The sequence below is a fragment of the Culex pipiens genome, chromosome 3 (assembly GCF_016801865.2).
Source record: "Culex pipiens pallens isolate TS chromosome 3, TS_CPP_V2, whole genome shotgun sequence".
Taxonomy (NCBI): Eukaryota; Metazoa; Arthropoda; class Insecta; order Diptera; family Culicidae; genus Culex; species Culex pipiens.
The window spans coordinates 13,744,697-13,769,020 of record NC_068939.1 but is presented as its reverse complement, the minus strand read 5'-3'; the positions used below and the strand labels follow the sequence as shown (position 1 = coordinate 13,769,020).

General features: G+C 34.5%; 1 protein-coding gene across 1 annotated transcript; it reads right to left on the bottom strand.

Annotated features, from left to right (window-relative positions):
- Positions 1-1,970: 1,970 nt before the first annotated feature.
- On the bottom strand, positions 1,971-13,481 carry LOC120419513 (protein brown). The gene is made up of 8 exons (XM_039582213.2): positions 13,222-13,481; positions 13,112-13,160; positions 12,865-13,048; positions 12,432-12,805; positions 12,156-12,374; positions 7,935-8,046; positions 7,475-7,850; positions 1,971-2,463 (listed from the first exon to the last, which is right to left on the bottom strand). The coding sequence occupies exons 1-8, from the start codon at positions 13,403-13,405 to the stop codon at positions 2,054-2,056; spliced, it is 1,908 nt and encodes a 635-aa protein (XP_039438147.1). The 5' UTR covers positions 13,406-13,481; the 3' UTR covers positions 1,971-2,053.
- Positions 13,482-24,324: the final 10,843 nt, after the last annotated feature.

Here is a 24,324-nt window from a genome sequence, read left to right as displayed (position 1 = left end):
AAAAATAAAAAATGTTTATTTTTTAGAGCTCTAAAAGTGCCCAGAATACCACTTTTCTCTAAAACTTAACCCTGAATTGTCACATTCAAAAAACTGATTTTTGAAGGTTTGCTCAGATGCTTTCTATAAATTTGGTCCTAGAAGGCGTAGATTACGAGATAAAATTTTGTTGTCTTGGACAAAGTTGCTTGGATTGGCAAGCCCAACAACTTTCTAGAAGACGAAAAAAAATCCCAAAAATATTCGTGAAAAGTTAGATTTTCAAAATCACCCTAATAATGAACCACCCTTATTTCCAACCAAACCAAAAGATGCCCCTTTCCATATGCAACAACTCTTCTGAAGACACCAAAGCTCCAAAACTTCATCATCCACTTAATTATGCGATCTGGACCACTGTGCAATGGCGAGGATAAAATATTCAAAAATAGATTTGGTAAAATTACAGGCAATTTACCACTCAAATTTGACTAAAATGGGGTTGCAGAACTTGAATTTGACAGTACATGAGAGAAAATAAAAAAAAATACGAAAAATATGTTTTTTTTTTTTTCATTAAACTATTATCTGAAGTTTTTGAATAACCTTGCGGTAATTTAGTCTGAACTGTAATAAAATTAATTTAAAAAAAAACTAAATTTGCAAAAAGTGCAGCCAAAAAAAAAAAAAAGATTTCAATAACTTGTTTAAAAAATTAGGAGGATACTCAAAATATCAATGTTTCATAATGAGTTATAGTAGGAAGGCTTTCAAAATCATTTCACTCAAATTAAATAATATTTGAATAAGTTCAATTTTGTTTTCTTAAATTTGTTTTTTATTTGATGTTTAATATTTTCTCTAAACAGCTATTTTAATTTCGAAATTATTTTTACAGGATTGGAAATTAGGTTCTAAAATTAATCTTAAACTGGTGATTATATTGTTCACTAGGAAAGGGCGTAAAAATCCATCTAAATCCATCGTAAAATGTTGTCTTGCCAATTTATTTTCTTGCAAAACAAAGGGAAAAAGTTATCAAAAATTGTTTTTAAACGTGTTTTTTACCGTTGTACATACGAATTGACAAAGGGCTAATGGCATGAAACTTGATAACAGTATTTCGCATGATTTTTTACATAATTGAACATTTTAGACAGTGGTCCAATTATGGAATATACTTCTGAGTATTTTGAAATATGTTTTTTTCAGATGAAAAGAAAACAATTTAAAAGTTTTTTTTGCCTTTCTTACAAAAGAAAGGTTAAAGGTTTGCTTTTGGAAAATAAACGCTCAACTCAGAAATCTTTGAAAATTCGTGCACGTGCAAGTTTTTTATAAATATTTTTTATGATTATGAAATGGTGTGGAAAATAAAGTTTTTTTTTTATTTAAATTTGATCTCCTTCCATTTCATGCTCCTTGTTTGCGTAAGGAGGACACGAAATCCTGAATCTTTCGTTTGATAATGTGGACTGTAAATTAACTACAAATCTTTTGTTACAAATCACAAGAATATTGTTCGGTGATATCACTTTCATTTACATTTGTACAGGCCAAACATCGAATTTCAAGTATAATTGCGAAAAATTACAAATTTTAGGAAATTTCCCTTACCCTATTTATTGAGAATGCCATGAAAAAACCAGAATAGGTAAAAACGAACCTAAATCTCTTTGTTTGCAAAGTCCAACTTACCTCTCACTACCCTACACAGATAATAATCCTCTCCGTCTATCATAATACATGTAATCAAAGTTAGTCAAAAGCTCGAACTCGTGCTCGATCGCTCCAACCGATCAAACGGCAATAGCAACACCAACGGTCAAATTTAGACCGACGAGCAACTATGTAATTACCGCGTGGTCCAGACTTGCGCGGCTAGTTTCGTGGCTTTTCCAAGTCTGCGGTCTGGCACGTGTTTTTTCACACCACAACTGGCTTTCTTTTCACTTGCTTCTGAAGGAAACAGGTACCTGCATGTAGAAAAAAAAATTATATTTTCACCCTTTTTTCGTTTTCTTCCTGAATCTTAGATAAGCCCAAAAAAGAAGGGGTTCGTCCTAGCCAACAACTAGTAAAATCCGGCCTTCTTAACGAGTCTCCGCAGGCAGAAATAGGCCAGCACGTGAACGGCCACAATTTGACCTGCCATCACCAGATAGTTGAAGTACACCACGTCCAGCGAGGTCCCGTAGCCGGTGTCCTCCAGCACGGCCAACCCGTCCCGCAGGCAACTGTGGTTGGTGGCAGTTCCATTGACCGCCGTCGTTTCGTCCAAATCGCACGGAATGTCCAGCACGGTTCGCCAGTAGTAAACCGAGATGCCCTCGGCCGCGAAGAAGAAAAACGACAGGTACTTGGCCACCGGGAAGGCACGGATGTTGAGGTACAAACCGCCGAGCAGTCCGTACAGAAGGAAGATTAGGTTGGCGTACTCGATGGACAGTTCCATGGAGCCCGAGAGGCACGTCAGCAGGTAGCCTGCGGGTGGAAGAGCACATAAAATATGGTGTGAAAAGTATGAAATGAAAAGGATTTCAGGGCGGGACAAATTGGGAAGTAAAGTGCAAAACAGAGTGACTAAAAGGGACACGTTTAGGGGGAGATTTTCAAGCAGGTGGTAGAGCAGGTTTATGGCTTTGCGCTGTGTGATATCGGAATTAGCTTAGTTTGGAGAGAAGGATTTAGAACTTATATGGTTCCTGGGAAGTACATGTTTTTTTATTTAGCTGAGTCATTAAACTCAGTTGGATTTAAACTATGCGGATATAAAGCATATACATGTTATTTTATATCATATATTGTTGATATTTATGATGACTGAACAAAAAAATCAATAAATCAAAATACTTTTCAGTTTGATATTCAATTCAAAAAAACATTTTTTTAGTCGTTATATAAAAAAACACAAAAAGAGTGTATTTTGCTCACTCCTAATGTAAGCATCCACTGACTAGCATCAACCAAAAAACGTTCGATGAAACTAACTGTCAGCAATACAAAGAACTTTCGTTAGTTATGGTATTTTCTCGTGGCGCAGGGGTAGCGGCTTCGGCTGCCGATCCCGATGATGCTATGAGACGCGGGTTCGATTCCCGCCTTATCCACTGAGCTTCTATCGGATGGTGAAGTAAAACGTCGGTCCCGGTTTCTCCTGTCTCGTCAGAGGCGCTGGAGCAGAAATCCCACGTTAGAGGAAGGCCATGCCCCGGGGGGCGTAGTGCCAATAGTTTCGTTTTTTTTTTTCGGTATTTTCTTTAAAACTGATGATAAAAACTCCAGTTGTAGTGCCTTCAATTACTTAATAAAAAGATAACTTCAAAACAATGCTGGTTTGGTTTATGTCGTTCCCTTCAAAACCGGTCCGAAAAACCAAGAGGCAGAAAAAATAAAACTTGCCGCGAAAAAAAAAACTTCAAAATTTCAATAAATAGAAAACTTTTTTTTTAAATATTTTTGCCAATTTATGACAGTACAACTGTAATCATTACCTAATCATGGTTTCGCTCGCTCCAAATTTTAGAGTAATCAGATTAAAATCAGTTATTTAGTTTGGTTTCTTCCTCCATACCTCTGATATGGCCAGAGCCGAAAGACGACACTTAGATTCAATAAAAAAATTAATAGCTATTGTTTTTTTAAAGGACTTGGAATTTTTCGGCAAGTTAGTTTTTCTCTTGATAAAATTCGGGATTTATTATTTAATATGAATACCGACTAGGCATTTTAGAATAAATTCGAAAGAACGAAATTCTATGACTGTTCAATTTAAAAACTAATCAGTCAAAAAAGCATACATTTAGTCATGAAACATAAATTTTCTACTAAATTATTTAAAATAAAATTGATCTGTAAGTTTTTGAGATGCATCATAAATTCATGTAAAAACACAAAAAAACTCTCTTTAGTATCCCATAGGAATGTTGTCCGAAAACGCGACCAAAATTGCCAAAAAAATAATTTTTCAACCAACACCGTCGTTTCCTAAAATACAAAATTAAAAAAAAAACAAATTTTAGGCATTTTGTAAATATTGGTGCAAAACTGTTCACACAATTCTTAAAACAATTCACATTTTTTCATATACTGGAAAAGTTCAAGTTGTGTTATTGACAGGAGGTTAGAACTTGTTATTAAAAAAAACCCAGTTTAGCTGTTATTAAAACACAAAGACTTGTTCAAAAAATAACTCATTCTGTTATCAAAAAATATTATAAGAAAATTCGATAAAAGAGAAAAAAATGTTCCCGAAAACTCAATTTGTTATTGATGATGTATGGTTTTTTGCGCTTTTTGCGATTTCTTTTTATTAACTAATTATAAAATTTTAATATTATTGCTTGGTTCCAATCAAAAATTACATGTTTTTAAATGCTGAGTAAAATCAGAAAACATTGGCTGACAGGTTACAAATCTTATTCAACATGTAAAAAAATGTTAAATTTAACAGACACAATGCAAACTATCAAAGTGAGCAAATAACCAATATATGAAATTTGAAAGTTCTAGCAATAAAAAATGATAATACAATATTTTGTTATGCACAACAATTTCGATCAAACCGTAGAATTTTTTTTCAATCATAGATAAACCAATAATTAAAGGAATATTCCACTATCAATCATTAGAAAAACTTTCAAATATTTCACTATTAAAAAGAGTTGTGTTACAAAGTCCACATTTCATGGCCAAAATAATTTCCTTAACAAAATTGGACAACATTTTCCCATATTTCAAAGTTTAGGTCGCCCCCTCCCCTTTCTATTTTTGTCAAAAAAACTTGGGAGGGGAGGGGGGGTTGGTATATCAATAATTTAAATAAATCAACTTAAATTTTTTCACCTTTTAACAAAGTTTTGGTACTAAGACCACCTTTCATGTCCAAATATTGTCCTTGGAAAAATTGGTAAAAAATGTCTCATAATTCAGCCCACATTTTGTAAAATATTAGGTAACAACAAATTGGGTTATGGGTAAGGTTAGTGAATTTTCACGATTTCGCGGACAGCGTGAAATTCGTGAAATTCAAAGATTTCCGTGAAATCCCGTGAAATTTATCAATTTTCTCAAATCAACTCTTTGAAATAATATCATAATAAATATTTCATCTATAAAGACTTTTTCAGTGAATTTCATTAGTTTTTAATGGAAAACTGTGCTATGAAACATTTAAAAAATTGTTAGCAAATTAACATAAATTGTAACAACATTTACTGAGAAGTGAATGCTGCGAATACATAAATCATGTTAACAAAAATCACTCAAAGTAAAAATCATATACTCGGAATCATCAAAATATCACAAGGGAGATAACTTCAACTTTTTGATTCCAGTTATTCTCATACCAAAAAGTTTAAATTTTAACAAATGTTGACATTTTCAACCAAAACTAGTTAAAATTGCCTAAACAAATATATTGTGATAAATTTTTGAATAGTTGTAAAGATTTATTTAAATTTAATTGATTTGATTTTGGAAATTTAAGATTTTTCTGAGTCCTGTTTAATTTAAACGATATTTGTTTATTTGGGTGCATTGCTTCACGTTGATGTTGAAAAATACCACTTTTTTTGACTGCTGTTCTGATTTTGAATAAAATTTTGGAGATTTCGTTACTGATTAAATTAGTTTTGCCTATTGATTTTTAATTTAGTTTTTGAAAAGTGTGATTAAAATCAAAAAAAAAAATATTGTTAACTGTGCAAAATGTCGCAGAAAATTCAAATTAATTCAATCTGATATGAAATTCAATAAAATGTTAAAGATAAAATAGATGCAAACCAGGGATTTTGTTAAAGCTCTGTTAGTCGAATAATAAAAAGCAGTTCAGTAAATGAGAATACGTATGCTCTACATTTCGTTCCAAAATATATATAGAGCATTCCTTAAGACACGTGAAATTTTGTTTGGAAATCAGAAAAAGTTTTTTTTTCAGTAAAGTTTTGTTTTAGATTATTGAAGATTAATATATAATGAAACATAAAAAGTAGTTTCTGTGATGTAAACATAAGTTTTTAAGGGTTATTTTAACATTTTTCACGCTCCGCGAAATTTTCGTGAAATTTTGTGTTTTGAAATTATGGTCCCCGTGAAATTTGCAATTTTTAATCGTGAAAAATCACTAAGCCTAGTTATGGGTAAGGCTACCAACTCTTGCTGAGCCAAAATCCGTATACTTTACCGATATGACACCATGGTACAACAAAAACTGTCAAGGAATTATTTAGTTAAGTTTGGAATTTGGGAATTAAAAATATTTTTGTTAAACCTTTAAAAGTTTACGAAATGTCAGGTTTGCTTTTACAAATAATATCGTTGTTAGTGTTTTCACGAAAACATTTCTAGAGTTTTATTGGAAAGGTCCTATAAATACAAGCACAACACAAGGTTTTCACAAGCCAAAATTTGATCTTTTATTCAAGAAATATGTTTCGTAAGGAATTTGAAAACAACAATCATTGACAATCAAGTTTGAACTGAGGAAAACCCGGAAAATTATGCAAGTTTTCCCTTTAAAACAAACTGACAGTTAAATAAAAATATCATATTAGAGAAAGCTTTGGCCTGATTAAAAAGCACTGATTTTTTTTTTAAAAGTTGTTAAAATTCCGTACAAATCCGTATTAAGCGAAAAATTCCGTACAAAAATTCCGGCCTGTTAAAAATCCGCGGAGAAGGTTGAATATCCGTACGATAAGGAAAAAATCCGCACAGTTGGTAGCCCAAGTTATGGGATATTGGTAAACAAAATCCCAGAGTTAAAGTAAAATTCAACAATAAAAAATAATAACAAATTAGGTATTGACTGATGATTGTTTTTTTTTAATGGGATATAACATTGAATAAACGACCTTCGTTTTGTTATTCCCACCTGCCCGGGGAAGAACTTAGATACTTAAAAATCATGTTTCATCTTCAGACTCTAAGACGATTCTTCGTCAATAAATGATGGAAGGAAACAAAAAAAATCTGCAGTGGAATGTCTTTAAAATAAAATGTCGGGAATTTTGAAGCTTAAGTTAACTTAAGTAAGAATTAAATAAAATAAATATGTTGATCAGATTATACATTTTGAAATTCGAGATCAACTATAAACCAAAATGCTACCACTCAACCGCACCATCATCACCAAACCACCCACTTCCGTTCGAAACAAAAAAAAAAGTTTCGCTTTTCCGCGCTGGTGAGATTTTGATAGTCGTTTTCGTGCGCATTAAACTCGTACGCGGAAAATCATGCCATGCAGAGAAACTAAGTGCTTAGCCAAAGCCATTTCTATTATCATATCTATCCACGAGTCGATATATGTATTAACGGTGTTCAGCGGATATAATCATGTCAAATCGGCAATCCATTTGCAAGTGGCGGCCAACGCCGCGCCACCGTGGCTGCCAGATTGAGCTCTCCAATTGCTGGCCAATTGAGAAAGATGAATGAATGAATGAAATGCACAAAATGATAACAGGAGTAGAAGGAAGAAGAAGATCTTTACCGTAAGCGACGGCGAGCAGGCTGGCCACGGCAGACACGGTGGCCATTCCGACGTAGGTGGCGGCCCCGGCCACGGCCGTAAAGCGCACGCATCCGTACACGATGCCGACGAAGAGGAACGACTCGAAGAAGGCTTTCGGCACGGTCAACAGGGCCCGGTGCGCGTAATAGGCCGACAGGCGGTATGTCCGTTCGCCGACCTCGCGCCTCACCAGCGGCAGATCGCGCGGGAACACGTAGAACACGGAGTAGCTCAGGGTGTACAGCAGTTCGCACACCACCAGGAACAGCGCCCCGCGGATGTCTTGGATCGAGGTTTGACCGCCGGTGGCCGGATCGATGTGAAAGTACAGCGCCGAAATGGTGATGCTGGTGATCTACATTTTATGCGCGGGTTTGGGGGAAAATGATGATAAAGATAAAGCTGCCGACAGAGAGTCTACACTGGCTGCGGTGCTTACCAGAAATAGAAACGTGACTATGACGTACTCCCGCAAGTTTCGGATGCTGTCGAGGATGCCGCGGTGGAGCAGGAGGTAGAGCTGGGAGGGCCAGCAGGCATGGCTGGTGTTTCTGTAGGGATAATGCAAACATTAGTTGCTGTTAATTTGTAATTTTATTCTTAATTTAATAAAATAGTCGAATAGTTATTTAATCAAAACTGATATTTTGACGATCTTGCAATATTCTGTGAAAATAAAAACGTCTCGAATTCATTTTTTTTCCTGAGTATAAAGCCGTTGCAAGTATTTTTCAAAATTTATGTCACCCCCCCCCCCCCCTTCAAAGTTGGCCTGAATAATCAGGGGGCAAAACAATATTTTTTCGAAAAACTTCAAAATTTTAATGAAAATTAAAGTTTAATCAACTGAAAACCAGTTAAAATGCATTTTCCCGCGTTTATAATCATATTTAGCATGTTTGAACTCCTTTGAAAACATTTTAAATTTTCATGAAATACCAATGTACAGTCCCACGAAAAGTTTTTTTTTTGCGAAAAAAAAATTCCGTCAATACCTCGATATTTTCAAAACTAATGATTGGAAAGCAACTGTACGCCTGTAAAATGCATTTTGAAACACTTTTTTCATCCAAATGTTGAAACCTAGGCTTGTAATTTCAATTTTTATTTTTTTTTATTTTTTTTGCCCCCCCCCCCCCCCCCTTTTGACTTTGCTCAGAGCCGAGGGACATAAACTTCAAAAAAATATTTGCAACGGCCTAACTAATATTCAATAGTTTTAGATTTCCTCTTTCACGTTCACAAGATAATAAGATATTTACAAAAAAAACTTTTTCGTATGGAGCGTGGAAATTCGCTAAATTTGAAGAAATTTAGATATTTGAAAACACAAAAAAACGTGTTCAATCGATTGTTAACTACAGTACAGACTCGGTTATCCGAAGCCTCGATTATCCGAAGGTTTGAATGGGACTTCGGATAATCAAATCACGAACAAAACAATTTTTCAGTATTTTTTTTATTTTCTTTTTTAAACATCAAATTCGAGTTCTGCGACCCCATTTTAGTCAAATTTGAATGGTTGATTGCCTGTAAAGCAGGGTTACCAGGTCTGAACAGAAAAAAATCTGGCAAAAAATCTGGAAAAAACCTGGCAAGCCACTTTTCTCAAAGTAATGTGCAACATTGTGTTCAAAAATTGTGTAATTTCACTTTTTATACATTATAGCTTCACAAAATAAACATCTTACATCAATTTAACTAAGTCAGGAAGAAATAGAATTTTTTTTTTTGCAAATTGTCACTCAAAAAATCTGGCAACGCCAGATTTATCTGGCAACCTGGCATCCCTGCTGTGAAGTTTAAAAAATGCATTTTTCAATATTCCATAATCGCCATTTTGGCCACAATCTTGGATTTAAAAATTCTAAATCACTTTAGAGTAGTTTAAGGGTCATACTTAAGCTCAACAATCAAAAATTAGACAACGAAAAAAAAACGTATCACGATTCGATTATCCAAGAAATTTTCGAAAAATTAGGCTAGAATACTGATTTTTTTTATTGAAATTTAACCTAAAAAACCCAAAAACCGAAACTGTTGAAGTATTTTGACCAAAGAAAATGTTTGGCATTATTAGCTCGCTGATAAAAGTCTCCATTCAATGTTGGCATCTGTCCATACAAAAAAGGCTTTTAAATTATTCAAAAATCTTCATCACTAAAATAACTCATTAACTATGCGTCCGATATTCAATGCCAAAACATTTTCTGATCTTTCGAATGAAAATATCTACAAAACTTTCAAATAAAGCCTTACATTTAAAAAAAGCAAATAAACCTCGCAATAAACACTTATTTTCAACGCGTCCAATTTTCCCGGGGTTTTGAATTTCCCGGAAAACGGGAAAAATATTTTATAAATCCCGAGAATTCCTGGGATCTCGAGGAATTTTTGAAACAGTCATAAAATCTATGTTTTCATAATAATTGTTATGTTTTTCTAGCTTCAAATCAAAGAATTCGCTAAATTTTAGTTTTTGGTGACAATCTACACTTCAATCTAAACAAGGATAGCAGTTTCTGGATAACTTAAACGAAATTATTTTTTAGTTTTTTGTTATGCTTTGGATTTTAAATGTACCACAATTTCTAGTCCAATGTGACTCAAATTAAATAAGTATCTCATAAATATTTTTTTGCAGTTCCGTCAAGAAACTACTTACTTTTCCTGTCATTCTTGAACGACGAAATAGCCTACTTTTCTGTACCAAAAATAACAGAATCGAATAGCAACACTTTTCAAAATAAATGCTGAAAAGTTCTACTTTTCAGCACTGAAATGGGTGCTGAAAAGTTGTACTTTTCAGCACTTGTTTCGAAAAGTAACACTTTTTAACATTTTTTAATGTAAACGATTAATTGACAAAATACATGCAAATTTGTCTTAAAATTTCACTCAATGGGTGTTTTTCGGAATTGCAAAAAAAGTTGTATGGAACTCGTTGCAAAACTTGATTTTTTCAGCACTCGTCGTATTTATCCAACTCGGTGAACCTCGTTGGATAAATGTACGACTCGTGCTGAAAAAATCCTCTTTTTGCAACTTGTTGCATAAACTACTATTTTATTATTGTATGACTAGAAAAGCTTAAAAAATCTTTTAAAATGTCTTAACAACAAAAATGGCAACAAATAAAATGATACCAGCCAATGTAAATTTTACATACTATAAGACATTCATGTTTTATATTTTAAAAAAACTTCAAATTGTATTTAAGTCACTACCGCCAACATGGGAAAATGGGAACTACAGTCTGAATAGGTGCAAGCGATTTTAGAGCAATAAATTTGTTTTGTTCTGTTCCTGTTTTAAGCGAAATCAATTTAAAAAATATTATGCAAAAAAATGCTGTTTAAATTCGATACATTTGTCTTGAATTGTCGTGTTTTTTTTAAGTTATAAAATTAAATAGAAAATATTTAAAGCGCTAAGAATTTTAAGGATCTGTAAACTAGAAATTTTATAATGTCCCTTTATAAGCCAAATAAATGCTGATATTTTTTTAATGCTATACATTTTTTATCGAGTACTGGGTATTCAACTGTGTATCTATTTCCACAATCAAATCTGAAATTTCAGACTAAATCTGAATTCCCGGGATACGGGAATTCTCGGTTTTGGAAAAAAAATCCGGGAATTCCCGGGATGGCCGCACTATTTCAACTACATCACATACAACATCTACAACATTGAGACCGAAGACACTAAATTGATCAGAAAATCCTCTTAAGAAACAGATTTTTCTAAATTTTGACTAGGCTTTTTGAATGGACTGCCAAAATTATATGGAAACTTGTTTGGACGAAATAATAATATGCAAAATGTATTTTAAGGCCAAAGAAAAAGTAAACAAAAAGTTTCATCAAAATATAGACAATAGATTTTCAATAAATTTGCTATTTTTTGAGAAATTGCTCTCTTGCATCATTAGTTTTTTCCGAACAATTTTGATCATACAAAATGACCATGATAATATTCTGTGCTAGAGTTTAGGATGCTGTAAAATCTTGAATTATTGAAAAATGATGTAAATCGAACTTGTTTTCATACAAAATATAAAAATTCATTGAACGATGCAAAATTAAATTTGCATTCGAAAATGACATTTAAATTTTAATATGCACTATTTTCAATTTATATGCACTTTTAGGTTTAATTTGCTTAATTTTTTTTTATTTTTTTCATGAAAGAAAAGAAAACTGCATTAAAAACAATATTGCTTCTTTTGTTCCAACTCTCCATTTTTTTCTGAATTAAAAAAAAAAAATAAAAAAAAAAATAAAAAAAAAAAAAAATAAAAAAAAAAAAAAATAAAAAAAAAAAATAAAAAAAAAAAAAAAAAAAAAAAAAAAAAAAAAAAAAAAATAAATAAAAAAAAAAAAAAAATAAAAAAAAAAAAAATAAAAAATAAAAAAATTAAAATTGACAATAACTAAAACGGCAGTCAGCGTCTCAAACATTAGCACTCAAACATTTGGCTCAAAATCTAAATGTATGTTGTACAGCTGTGTTACAAACAGTTAGCGGAATTCGCAATGAAGACAATCCTTAATGTTTATATTTAGGATTACAAATTCAATATCTCCAATTCCATATGAATATAAAAAAAAATATAAAAATAAAATTTGAATTTTGAAATGCGAAAAAAAAAACTCACCTGCAAAGCTTATCGATCACATCGCCCTGCTGGTACGGTCCCATCAGGCTCTTCTTGGCCACATTCTCCCGCTGACACTTTCGCACAATCTCTTGCCTATTCCGGGACTCTCCAGCTAGCGCTTCACTAGAACCAGCACTATCGTAACTGTCACTATCACAAACTAGCTTAAAGTAGTAATCCGCTGGATTGCAGTTGATTGGAAGGGGGAGACTGATGCTGAAATAATGTTGGTTTTAGTTAATTTTATATGTTTAAGCTAAGGATATGTTATACCTCTCGAAGAAGCTAGTGGCCTCAACCGTAGGTCCCTGGTAGTACGTCCTGCCCCGATTCAACAGAATAACATCACTGAAGCACTCGAAGATGTCCGACGTCGGATGGTGAATTGTGCAAATCACGGCCTTCCTACTGTCCACGGCCAGCTTCCTCAGCGTGTTGATCACCGCCAGAGCACTGAAGCTGTCCAGCCCGGTCGTGGGTTCATCACAGAATAGAACATCTGGTTCAGTTAGCAGTTCCCCAGCCAGGTTGACCTTCTTCCGCTCGCCACCGGACAGGTGAGATATCCTCGTTGAGGCGCACTGTTCCAGGTTCAGCTCGTTGATCACGGACTCCATTTGGGCCCGGCCAACGCCCTTGAGTTTGGCCTGAAAGCGTTGAAATGGTTCAAATATAAGTTCTATCTACGCTCAAATAAGTGACCTACCACAAATGTGAGATGTTCACGCACCGTCAGCGAGTTCAGCGCGATTTCAAACTGTGGAACGAACCCCGCCAGGCGCTTCATCTGGGTTGGATTCACGAACAGACCGTTGATAAGGACGCTGCCTTGAACTTCTGCCGTTAGCCGCATCGACACCGCGGCCAGCATCGTCGTTTTGCCGGAACCACTGCGTGGGAAAACCAAACACTACTGAGTAAACATTTTCCCTCCGTGCATCGATCGAACTAACCTTGACCCCATGACTGCCACCAGATCGCCCGATCGTACGGCTCCGGTAGCTGGAACGAAACATTCAAAGCGTTATTCACTCTTTTTGATAAGAAATCACACTTGCCGTACCATGCTTCAAAATGTACGTGGAATCCGCCGGCTTCTTCTTGAAACTCCACGTCCGGCCACTCCCAATCCGCACCGAAAGGTTCTTCCACTCGAGCAGAACTGGTGAGGACGCCGTGATCGTCCCCTCCTCGGCGGCAGGTTTGTAGATCCTGATACTGTCGTTCAGCTCAAAATCGATGGCCATCGTTCAGACGAGGGGGCATTTGAACACTTGAGAGGCTTCCTTTGCGGAAGATGTGAACACGGTCGCGTTAGTCGAGCTACTGAAAGGGACGACGCTGCTGAGTTGGTTGAGGCGATTAGCCGGGGCTACGATTTGTCTCAGTTGGGTTTCCTCGCGTAGCTGATAAGAAGAGATGACGGGAGGAATCAATGGAACGTGCTGAGTGAAAACTCCTGTACCTTCATCATCGGTTCGTTTGAGTTATGAGGAAGCGGAACGGTTACAATGTCACTATCAGCGGACAATTTTGCTGAGGTTAATTTGTTTTTATGTTGAAAAAATATTGATCATGCGTTGCGTTGTTTATGGCTGAACTACAGAAGTGACTATTAACTATTTTAAAAGAAATAATAAAATTCCAAAACAATCGTTGCTAAGAAATACAAATTTCAGTATGGAACGTCCAAATCCTATCCAGGTTTTTAAGCGAAGATGGCGTTCGAATGGTGAACGCCCGAAATGTCAAAATCGCGCAGTAGCACCAACATTAGAAAAAAAATGTGGCTGTCATGCCATAGCACACTTTTTCCGTAATGTTGGTACCACTGCGTGATTTTGACATTTCGGGCGTTCACCATTCGAACGCCATCTTCGCTTAAAAACCTCGATAGGAATAATCTAGTCAAATTAGAGCCTCCTTATAACAATCTTTTAATTATTATGTTTATACGTATTGCTGAAAGTGAATAAACATAAATATAATGTTGTTAATTTATTTTGTTTCATGTCTTTTTATGTAAATTCATCAATATTTTTACGTTCAATTACAACTTATTACAAAGCAATTTTACAGAGATAATCGGCAAATGACAAAATCCTCACTTAGAAATAGGATCGTGTCTCCGTCCCATTTTAATCAGACTTTTTTACTACCTGTTATTTTAGAATTCCACTTAAAAAAAAGGGAGATGTTATAAAATCTGTAACATTTTTCAGAGCAGACAAATCTCTTCACACTATTCAGCAAACCTGTTTCCTTGTACACGAACTAAAAGCTCATAAGATTTATTGAAATGTCCGAAAATCAAACAACGTGTTTTCAAAACAACAAATTTAATCCTTATCTGACACTTTCTTTAAAATAAAATTACTCACATATCTAGAGTTTTTATAAAGGTCCATAAAACCATTTTTTTCTGATTGTTTTTGAACAGCCCTTAATTACGGCGGTTTTAAGAACACCCAAAAAGCAAAACATTAACCCTCTACCGTCCAATTTTTTTTCGATTTTTTTTAATTTTTCTTCAGTTTAGGAGGTAATTTGAGCAACTTTTGTTCTACGAAAAACTATACCTCTCTTGTTTTATGTTTTTCTTTTTTCATTTTTAGCGTTTTAATTTGCATTTATCTTGTTTAGGTTATGTTTGTTTTCGATAGTGTTTGGCCTATTCTACCACCTCCTATCATTACATTTTGCCTATCTATTTTTTCATGTTTTTTCAGCCGCTTTTTAAATTGTTTGCTTGTTTTTCACACTTTCTGCTATAGAATGACACCATTATCATTTAAATTGCAAAAAAAAATGCGTAGAGGCATAGTCTGGAACATTACAAAAATTACTGCATACTTCTTTATACCTAAAATATAGGAAATGTTTGTAAAAAAACACTGCCAAAATTGACCCCAAAAATATGACATTTAAAAAAACATTGGCAAAGTCACAAAAAAACAAGTAGAACATCTAGCCCTAACTGTTTCTAAAATTTTAAGAGTTCTTCTTTCCAATACTTTCTAAAAGTCAAAAATTGGTGGAATTTTTGCGATTTTTTAAAAAGAAACCCATCTAGAGGCGGGGTTAGGTTTTAAAGGTTTGAAATTTTGTTTTCTTGTTAAAAAATCAGATGTTGAGCAGTTCTCCACGCTCACCCTTACAAGTCCCCATACAATTTTAACAGCTGTCCATGCAAAAATGGTACATAAATATTCGAAAATCTGTATCTTTTGTAAGAATTTTCTGATCGGTATGGTGTCTTCAGCAAAAATGTAGGTATGGATGAGGACTACTCATAAAAAAAATGTTACACGGAAAAAAATAGGCGATTTTTTAATTTACTTTTTTCACAAAAAATCAATTTCCAATTTCTCAAAAAAAATAATTTTGCATTTCCTTTGTGAAGCTATTTACTTTTCCTTTCATTCTCAAACGACGAAACAGCCTACTTTTCTCTACCGAAAAAAAAACAAAATCGAATAGTAATATTTCAGAACAAATGCTCTAAAGTGCTACTTTTCAGCACTGAAATGGATGTTGAAAGGTTGAAATTTTCAGCACTTGTTTGGAGAAGTAGAACTTTTCAACATTTTTTTATTTAAGCGATTTTGACTAAATATATGGACGTTTGACTTTTAATTCTGTTCAAAGGGGGATTTTCTGAATTGCAAAAAATGTTGTATGGAACTCGTTGCAAAACTTTAATTTTTCACCACTCGTCGTATTTATCCAACTCGTTAGACATCGATGAATAAATGTACGACTCGTGATGATAAAAATCCTCTTTTTACAACTTGTTGCATAAACGACTATTTCAGGTAATCACGGACACTATTTTTAAATATCGAAAAACTGAAATTTTTCATGAAAAATTAAACTTCAAGTTGCTATATCTTGAAAACGGTGCACTTTATAAAAAAAATCTGTAAGGAACTTTTCGATTGCGTTAAAAACTGAAGTCAAACAAAATTTTCGAGTCAAATATCTATTTTACAAAAAATTATAACTCGCCGAAAAAAAATTGTCACGCTTTTATATAGATACAGAATATAGACTTTGGTTTTTTTTTGGTTTTCCCTCGTTCCGCAAAATGGTTTTGCTTATTGAAAAACTTGAGCTGTACAAGTAAAAACTCTATTTAAGCAAAAAAAATCTCTTTTAAACTCAATTAAAAAAAAATATTTTCAAGCGGCAGTTCTATAAAATTGTGATGACTTTTACTCATAATGATATTTTTTTATTTCGTTTCGACTGTTAAGGTGCAGCCGTCCAACAATTTTTAAGGAAAGTTGATAATAATGTATTTTAATTCTAAGGATTTCTTTACTGCCCATGTTCGCATAAATGTCCCATATGCAAAAACAGCAAGCTAAGAAAAACGCAAAACAAATTTGTCCCACACATAAAGCTACGTGGTGAGTTTCTACAAAAAAACTGGATTTCCTCGTGATTTCTAGAACAATGTACTGGATGTTGTAGGCTCTTTTGAAAGAGCATACGATTTTGAACCAAACTGCATCAATAACTCAAAAGTGATAAAAATGCATATGGGACATTTATGCGATCAGGGGCAGTTTAGACATCTTGAAGTCACTTACGGATTTTTTGTTCTAGATCACGGAGAAAAATGAGTTGCAAAAATCGTTACCAAACGGTTTCAATACGTGTATGGTTCTAACCTAAATAACTTGTAGAAGAAATTTTGTCAGAATATTGACAGCTATACAATACGCCCAAGCTTTATGACCAAGAGATCTCTCGACCGACCACTTGAACCTCTTCAAAAGCGGTCAACCTGCCCGATCCCCTGGCTGGACCAAAATCGGAACTGGCACAGGTCCGCAATGCCGTAACCCCGAAACAGGGAGCTCCCACAGGCCGATGTAACCCGCGCGCGCGGTCGGTTATGTTTCTGCAATTAAAGGGTCGTAATTAGTGAGGATATTGAACAGTTTTTGTTTCGCGTGCAATGCGATCGGTATTTTTTTTCCCAGCAAAACCCTATAACTGACTGCGGTGTTGCTGACTGGTTTCATAATTTACGGCCAATAAATTCGCTGGCATATTTTACAGCTTCAATCTAAAAGCTCTCGAGGGGGTTCACGTTCGCGCTAATTACCCCAAGTACAGTGCACTTCCGGCCAGCAGCCAGTGTGCGGATAAGCTTGGCCGTTTTTCCTGTAGGTATAGGCGTTTTAACAAGCAATTATAACATACTTAGAGCTTACGGTAGTCAAAACTATGGCCATAAGGAGAGGGAGCAGCAAAATGCTCGAAAAACCCGGCCGAAAAAAATAAAATTATTCAAAAAGAGTGCACGCAGCAGGACAAAGGGGGGAAAAGGGGGATTGAGGTTCATCCAGATTCCTCCAAAACACTAGTTAATTTCCCCTCGTTTTGAAGCGATTGATCGATTTTTCATCTGCTGATGGTTTCGTTATTTCAGAGCTCTGTTTCCGAAAACGATGCCCCTGACCAGGCCAGAAGAAGGGTATTTATAAATTTTGACTAATTCCCGTTTTCCGCGGAAAACATAAATCGGCGGGCCGGGTTTTGGCCCCGCGTGAATTGCACGGTGCTGGTGGTGGTTTTGGCCGCCGCGGTTTCGGAAACCGGGCTAAAGAGTGTCAGATCCGGAACAGGATTGGTGGGGGTAAGGAGGGGGGAATCGGAACCACAGGGGAGAAGTGTCCGCTACGGCGGTCCACAATGAATCCCATTGAATTGAGCCAGACAAGTTTGTTTTCAAGTTTTTATGATCAACGAATTCAGATTTTGTACTTTTATTAAAATTTTGCCTTAAAACATGTCATGAACAACAAAGTAATTTTTTTTTTTAGAAAATCTCTGGCTCTTCCAACTATTGATCCGATCCAGACGATTTGCATGTTCATTCATCTTTTTCTCCATTCCATTCCGTGCACCCCGGGTCCAGCCAGTCAGTCTGGCAAACACAGCCGTGGCCTCTCTGTGTACGGTTCCTCGCGAATAAGTAGCACAGTTTAACGTATAATTAATCCAACCAAGCCACGTAGAAAAAAAAACCAGACTGCTAGCAACAGTTGAAAGAAAGAAAAAAAGAGAGTCTAAGATCGTGATGCTGCTGACCGCGTGTTAATTATAGGGTTTTGTAATAATTTTAGCCAAAATGTTTAATAACAATAATCGTAAGTGTGTGTGCATAATTGCGTTATAACTATGTGCAAATCTAGTTCTGTTTTGGGCCAGCTATAGTGACGCTAAACGGTACGTTACGGTTCTCCATGACTGTGAAAAGGGTTCAGGATGGGTTGAACTCTTGAATGGAATTTAATAGCAAACTACATCAATGGTTGGGCTTGATTTAATCGACTTTCTGGAGACTGATAACATCAAATTTACAGCTTCATTTTTACTGTGTTCTTTTCCTTATATTGGATTACGCCTAAAATAAAAGTGTTGATGCTAAATAGTAAGAAACTACGAATGTACGAAAACAAAATTAAAAAAAATAAATAAGAAATATAAATGGGGAGCATTATTAAAGAAATAAGGTGCCTTTAAATGTGCACAATTTTTGCTTAATCATGTTTTCTTTTTAATATCTGAGGCTATTCGATTATTTGGCAAAATTGTGGGTTTTGAACAGGACTAAGCAAACGGTCACTGACTGGATGCTTTCAGTTAACAGTCATCATCGACAACGATTTTGAATGCTCACTATGGTGACCAGAATATGGTATTAGACCGGAGCCAACATTTACTTCCCCGTTCGACGGAAGGCGTGATCAGACAAATCTCGTCTCGAAAAATGCCACCGGGATCGTCTGGGATCGAACCCAGTCCAACATGGGGTGAGAGGCAACCATGCACCACCGGTGAAAAAAACATTTTTTTACAGTTTGGTCTGCACGGTACGTGATATTCTCATTGAAAACTTAATAGTAAGTAGAACCTATCGAAGCTGTAAAATTCGAACCTGAAAAGTTGTTAGCAATTTAAGAATGTCGTTTTTTTTTCTGGGCATCCTAATAATCACACTCATTTCATGATCATGATTTCTAAGCGACCATCAGTGAACGCACACAAAGTTGAAACGAACGAAACTCGAGCTCTACTAGTCAACACTCAAGCAGCCACCCGACTCGTAGCCATATGTTTTCTCCCTTTCTTTTTTTTTTTTTTCCTTTGGGCTGACAGGCTAAGACCTGGGTGCTGAAAAGACAGAATGCGTAACGTGATTTTCGAATGCTCTCTACCGCTCCTCACTACTACAACTGCACCACAGCTGTAAACATAAACAAAGTAGCAGGCTATGTTAAAGCTTAAGCGTGACATATTTGTTGCTGCTGAAGTGACTTGTTATGAAACATTTTGGATCTGTTGATGTTAAAGTTTTTGCTGAAAAATTAAGTGCTTCGCGCTTTTTTTGTTCGTAGACTAAACGATGGGGGGCCAAAAAAGGTCTTTTTTGTTTTTCCACGTGACGGAAAATTGCGTCAGAAGTGGGTGAAATTTTGTAAATCAGTAGAGCAACCGAATGGAAATTCCGAGATTATGTATCTTTGATGCGCAGCGATAATATCGGAGTAAGAATATTCAATATTATTTGGCAGGTGCCATTCATAGTTATTGATAATTCGTCGCTAACATTTCAAAATTATTATAGAAATGTTAGCGACGAATCATGTCAACCTCGATTTCAACCCTCTTCTTAAGATTTGTTGAGTTTGAATACCTCAAAAATAAATTAATTATAAACTCAAAATAAATTATAGATCGATTACAATACTTCCCACTTCTTGGTATTATTTTGCGAACAGTAAATTGGTTCCGCTTTGACAGTTCTAATAAATAAATAAACGGGCGATATTTTTCTCAGGAATATGGAATTTTTAGAATGGTTAAGGTTTTTTATCAACAAGAGGCTTTTAAAAAAATTGCCTATTTTCTTTTCTTATTCTACTTTTCTGCCCATAATTGAAAATTAGGTCATTATGCAAAATTCCGAGAAAAACGTGTTTTAGTGTTTGTCACCAAATCTCCGTCAAGGTAATTTCCCATAACAGTGGCATATTAGCCGATTGGTTTTTCGCATCGGCAGCCAAGTCTAAACATTATTTCAGTGAAATTCAAATTTCAGAAGATGCGTTGGAACATTCTCTACCACCTTGGTGCTAATATCTCGTTTTTGCCTAAAGTGGATATTTGCCGTTATTTCAACGGAGGGCTGGACATAAAAAATGGGCGTGTATACAAAAATCTGTATCTTGAGAACGGAATTTCTGATCGACTTGGTATCTAAAGCAAAGTTGTAGGTTATGGTTGAAATTTTTGGGGAAAAGGTTGTGCATAGAAAAACCCCAAATTTTTTGTTGGATTTTTATCAAAAAAGTTGAATTTTTATTTTTTTTATTTTAGAATTTTTTGATGTTTTAGGGGACTTTTCATGGCATCTTTTTGGTTTGGTGCAATATCTGGTACCAGAGTCTTTTTTCGTGACTGTTGGAAAAAAAATAAAATATTGTAAATAATATTGTAAAATACACACGGTGTATTTTTTCGAGACCTCAAAGATAAAAAATTCGGTATGTCTGATATTTGGCACCGTGAAAGAAGGGCTCTTTCCCGACATTTTGCGGGGTATACCGAAATATTTCGTCGGGGGGTCTAGTGCAACTTTTTTTTTAAAGATTATTTTTCGATTTTATGGGATATTTGTTCAAAAAAGTCACAGAAAATCGGTGCATTCATGTTGATATCACTCAAACTTCTTATGAGTATGCCTTGGGGACTCTAACCAACTATATTTGACCAATATTTGACCATCAATAAAAAAAATCGAACCAAGTTTACCAGATTTCTAGCTTTCTTTGAAATTACCCAAAAATCCAAGCTGGAAACCCCGATATGACCGAAAGTAAATCTTTTCTTTGTACAATTTGTCATGAAATAACAGCAACACATTGCTCGGATACAAATTTGAGCATTAAACAATGCAAAACATGGATTATTTAATAAATATGCTGTTTATTACCCAATAGGTTCCGAAAATTATTTTTTTGCAATTCCGTCGTGAAACTACTTACTTTTCCTGTCATTCTTGAACGACGAAATAGCCTACTTTTCTGTACCAAAAATAACAGAATCGAATAGCAACACTTTTCAAAATAAATGCTGAAAAGTTCTACTTTTCATCACTGAAATGGGTGCTGAAAAGTTGAACTTTTCAGCACTTGTATCGAAAAGTAACACTTTCAACATTTTTTTGATTTAAACGATTTATTGACAAAATACATTAAAATTTGACTTAAAATTAGACTCAATTAGTGTTTTTCGGAATTGCAAAAAATGTTGTATGGAACTCGTTGCAAAACTTGATTTTTTCAGCACTCGACGTATTTATCCAACTCGGTGAACCTCGTTGGATAAATGTACGACTCGTGCTGAAAAAATCCTCTTTTTGCAACTTGTTGCATAAACTACTATTTCAATCCTCTGCCACATTACACCATTACATTTTAAAACATTTTAGAATCAATCACATTGTAGAAAACAGTTTTCTGAACAAGTTCCATTAAAAAGTATCAGTTTTGGTTCAATATAAGCAGAGATATACCCAATTTCCTGAAATAAATAGTGCCTTTCTCCAAAATTTTCCTAATTTAATTACCTTTTACATGATGGGCACTGCCTACTAAGATATTCTTTATGATAATAATATGTTATTAAAACATAAAAATTATAATAAGTTTTGACAAAATTCATGAAAATTATTCTATAGCATTCATTACAAAACTCAGTAGGCAGTGCCCATCATGTAAAAGGTAATTAAATTAGGAAAATTTTGGAGAAAGGCACTATTTATTTCAGGAAATTGGGTATATCTCTGCTTATATTGAACCAAAACTGATACTTTTTAATGGAACTTGTTCAGAAAACTGTTTTCTACAATGTGATTGATTCTAAAATGTTTTAAAATGTAATGGTGTTATGTGGCAGAGGATTGAAAAAATAATTTTCGGAACCTATTGGGTAATAAACAGCATATTTATTAAATAATCCATGTTTTGCATTGTTTAATGCTCAAATTTGTATCCGGGCAATGTGTTGCTGTTATTTCATGACAAATTGTACAAAGAAAAGATTTACTTTCGGTCATATCGGGGTTTCCAGCTTGGATTTTTGGGTAATTTCAAAGAAAGCTAGAAATCTGGTAAATTTTGTTCGATTTTTTTTATTGGATGTAAAATATTGGTCAAATATAGTTGGTTAGAGTCCCCAAGGCATATTCATAAGAAGTTTGAGTGATATCAACATGAATGCACCGATTTTCTGTGACTTTTTTGAACAAATATCCCATAAAATCGAAAAATAATCTTTAAAAAAAAAGTTGCACTAGACCCCCCGACGAAATATTTCGGTATACCCCGCAAAATGTCGGGAAAGAGCTCTTCTTTCACGGTGCCAAATATCAGACATACCGAATTTTTTATCATTTGGTTGTTCTAAAAAAAACACCGTGTACAGTCCTGACTCGATTGTTCGAAGGCTTATATGGAACTTCGGATAATCGAATCACGAACAAATATTATTTTATATTTCATTAGATTCTTACTTTTAACATTAAATTCGAGTTCTTAGGCCCCTTTTAAGTCAATTTTGAGTGGCTTATCAAATTACCAAAGACATTGTCTTAATATTTAATCACTGCCATTTTGGCCGCCATCTCGGATTTGATATTCTTAAAGTTAAGATTTTCAAAAAAGTGTCCAAGTGGTTTATGGATGATCCCTTAAAGTTGTTAAATAGTTTCATGTAGTTTTCAAACAATGGATGTATCAAATTTATCTTTAACTCAACTCAACTCTTGACTTTTTTTTGATAAGGTCCTATAAACAAATGTAAACACTGAGTGTATCCCTTTCACACCTTATGTCAAAGTCCATCGGAGTAAGCGGGATACACTCAATGTTTACTTTTGTTTATAGGACCTTATCAAAAAAAAGTCAAGAACTCAACTCATCTCAACAGAAACCAAAAAAAAGCATGAATGGAGACGCAAGGTCTGCCAATACTTTTTCCATTTGTTTCGTATTCTTCCAACGTGTCTCTTCACTTCCACTCTACGACTCTACTGAAATAGACCCCACATAAAAAGAGAGTTAAAACGTGCTCACTCTCTCTCACTTTTTCCCGCTCGCTCGCTCCTGCTTTTGCGAACGTTCTCATCTCCCCCTTTCGGAAGCAGAAGTAGCAATAACCGAACTATTATTAAAAATTAAAAACATTCCAATTGATGCTATTAATTACCGATACGTGGCTGAAATTTCCATGCGTTTGCCGTGTAATCACCAAAATAAAGACGTTAGACGTTATACCTTTGTAAACACACACAAAAAACGATGATAGGCAAAATTAAGCAGTTTTGTAACAAATAAGATTTTTTTTATTCTAGAATTACATTTATAATTCTAAATTACCTATTTTCTCTCTTCTTACTCGTTATTGAAAAAAATACATAATTTTAAACGAAATCACTTTTGTTCCAGAAATGTTTTCATTAAAATACTTAATAAAATGATATAAAAACAACTTTTGACCGTAAATGAATCAAAAAAAAAATCCTCTGCAAAGTTATCAGCGTGTAGTTTTTTTTTCAGGATTTACGCTCGCACATGCCGCAAACACTTTTCTTAGGTTGAACTACGAGTTTTGGGAGAGCATAGCAGCAGCAGCTTGCTAACCACAATGGAATGAGCATGGAAATGGATTGGAATCGCCACCATTCGAGTAAAAAAAAGATAGAGAGCGAAATTATTTAAGAGGAAAATATAATCAAAAATACAATATTTAAAAAAAATCAAGGTTTTTTAATAAAATTATTTAAAAAATAAACATAATTCGTTTTAAATATGCTCAATGTATTCTTTAATACAATTTTTATTTCAATGTTTGAGATGTTTCCAAATCTTTTAATTTAAACCCTTTGATGAGATTCAACTTATTTTTTTTTCACAAAAGCAAAACATTTGTTTTTAAATTGAAAATGGTTATCAAGATGATTATTTTATCATAAAATCAAGACTTTTGAAACAAAGTAAACAAATAAAGAGAAATAAAAAAGAAGAAAAAAAATCTCTTTCTAAATGGTGCACTTACTACAAGTCCGAGCCAAAACGGGAAGCGT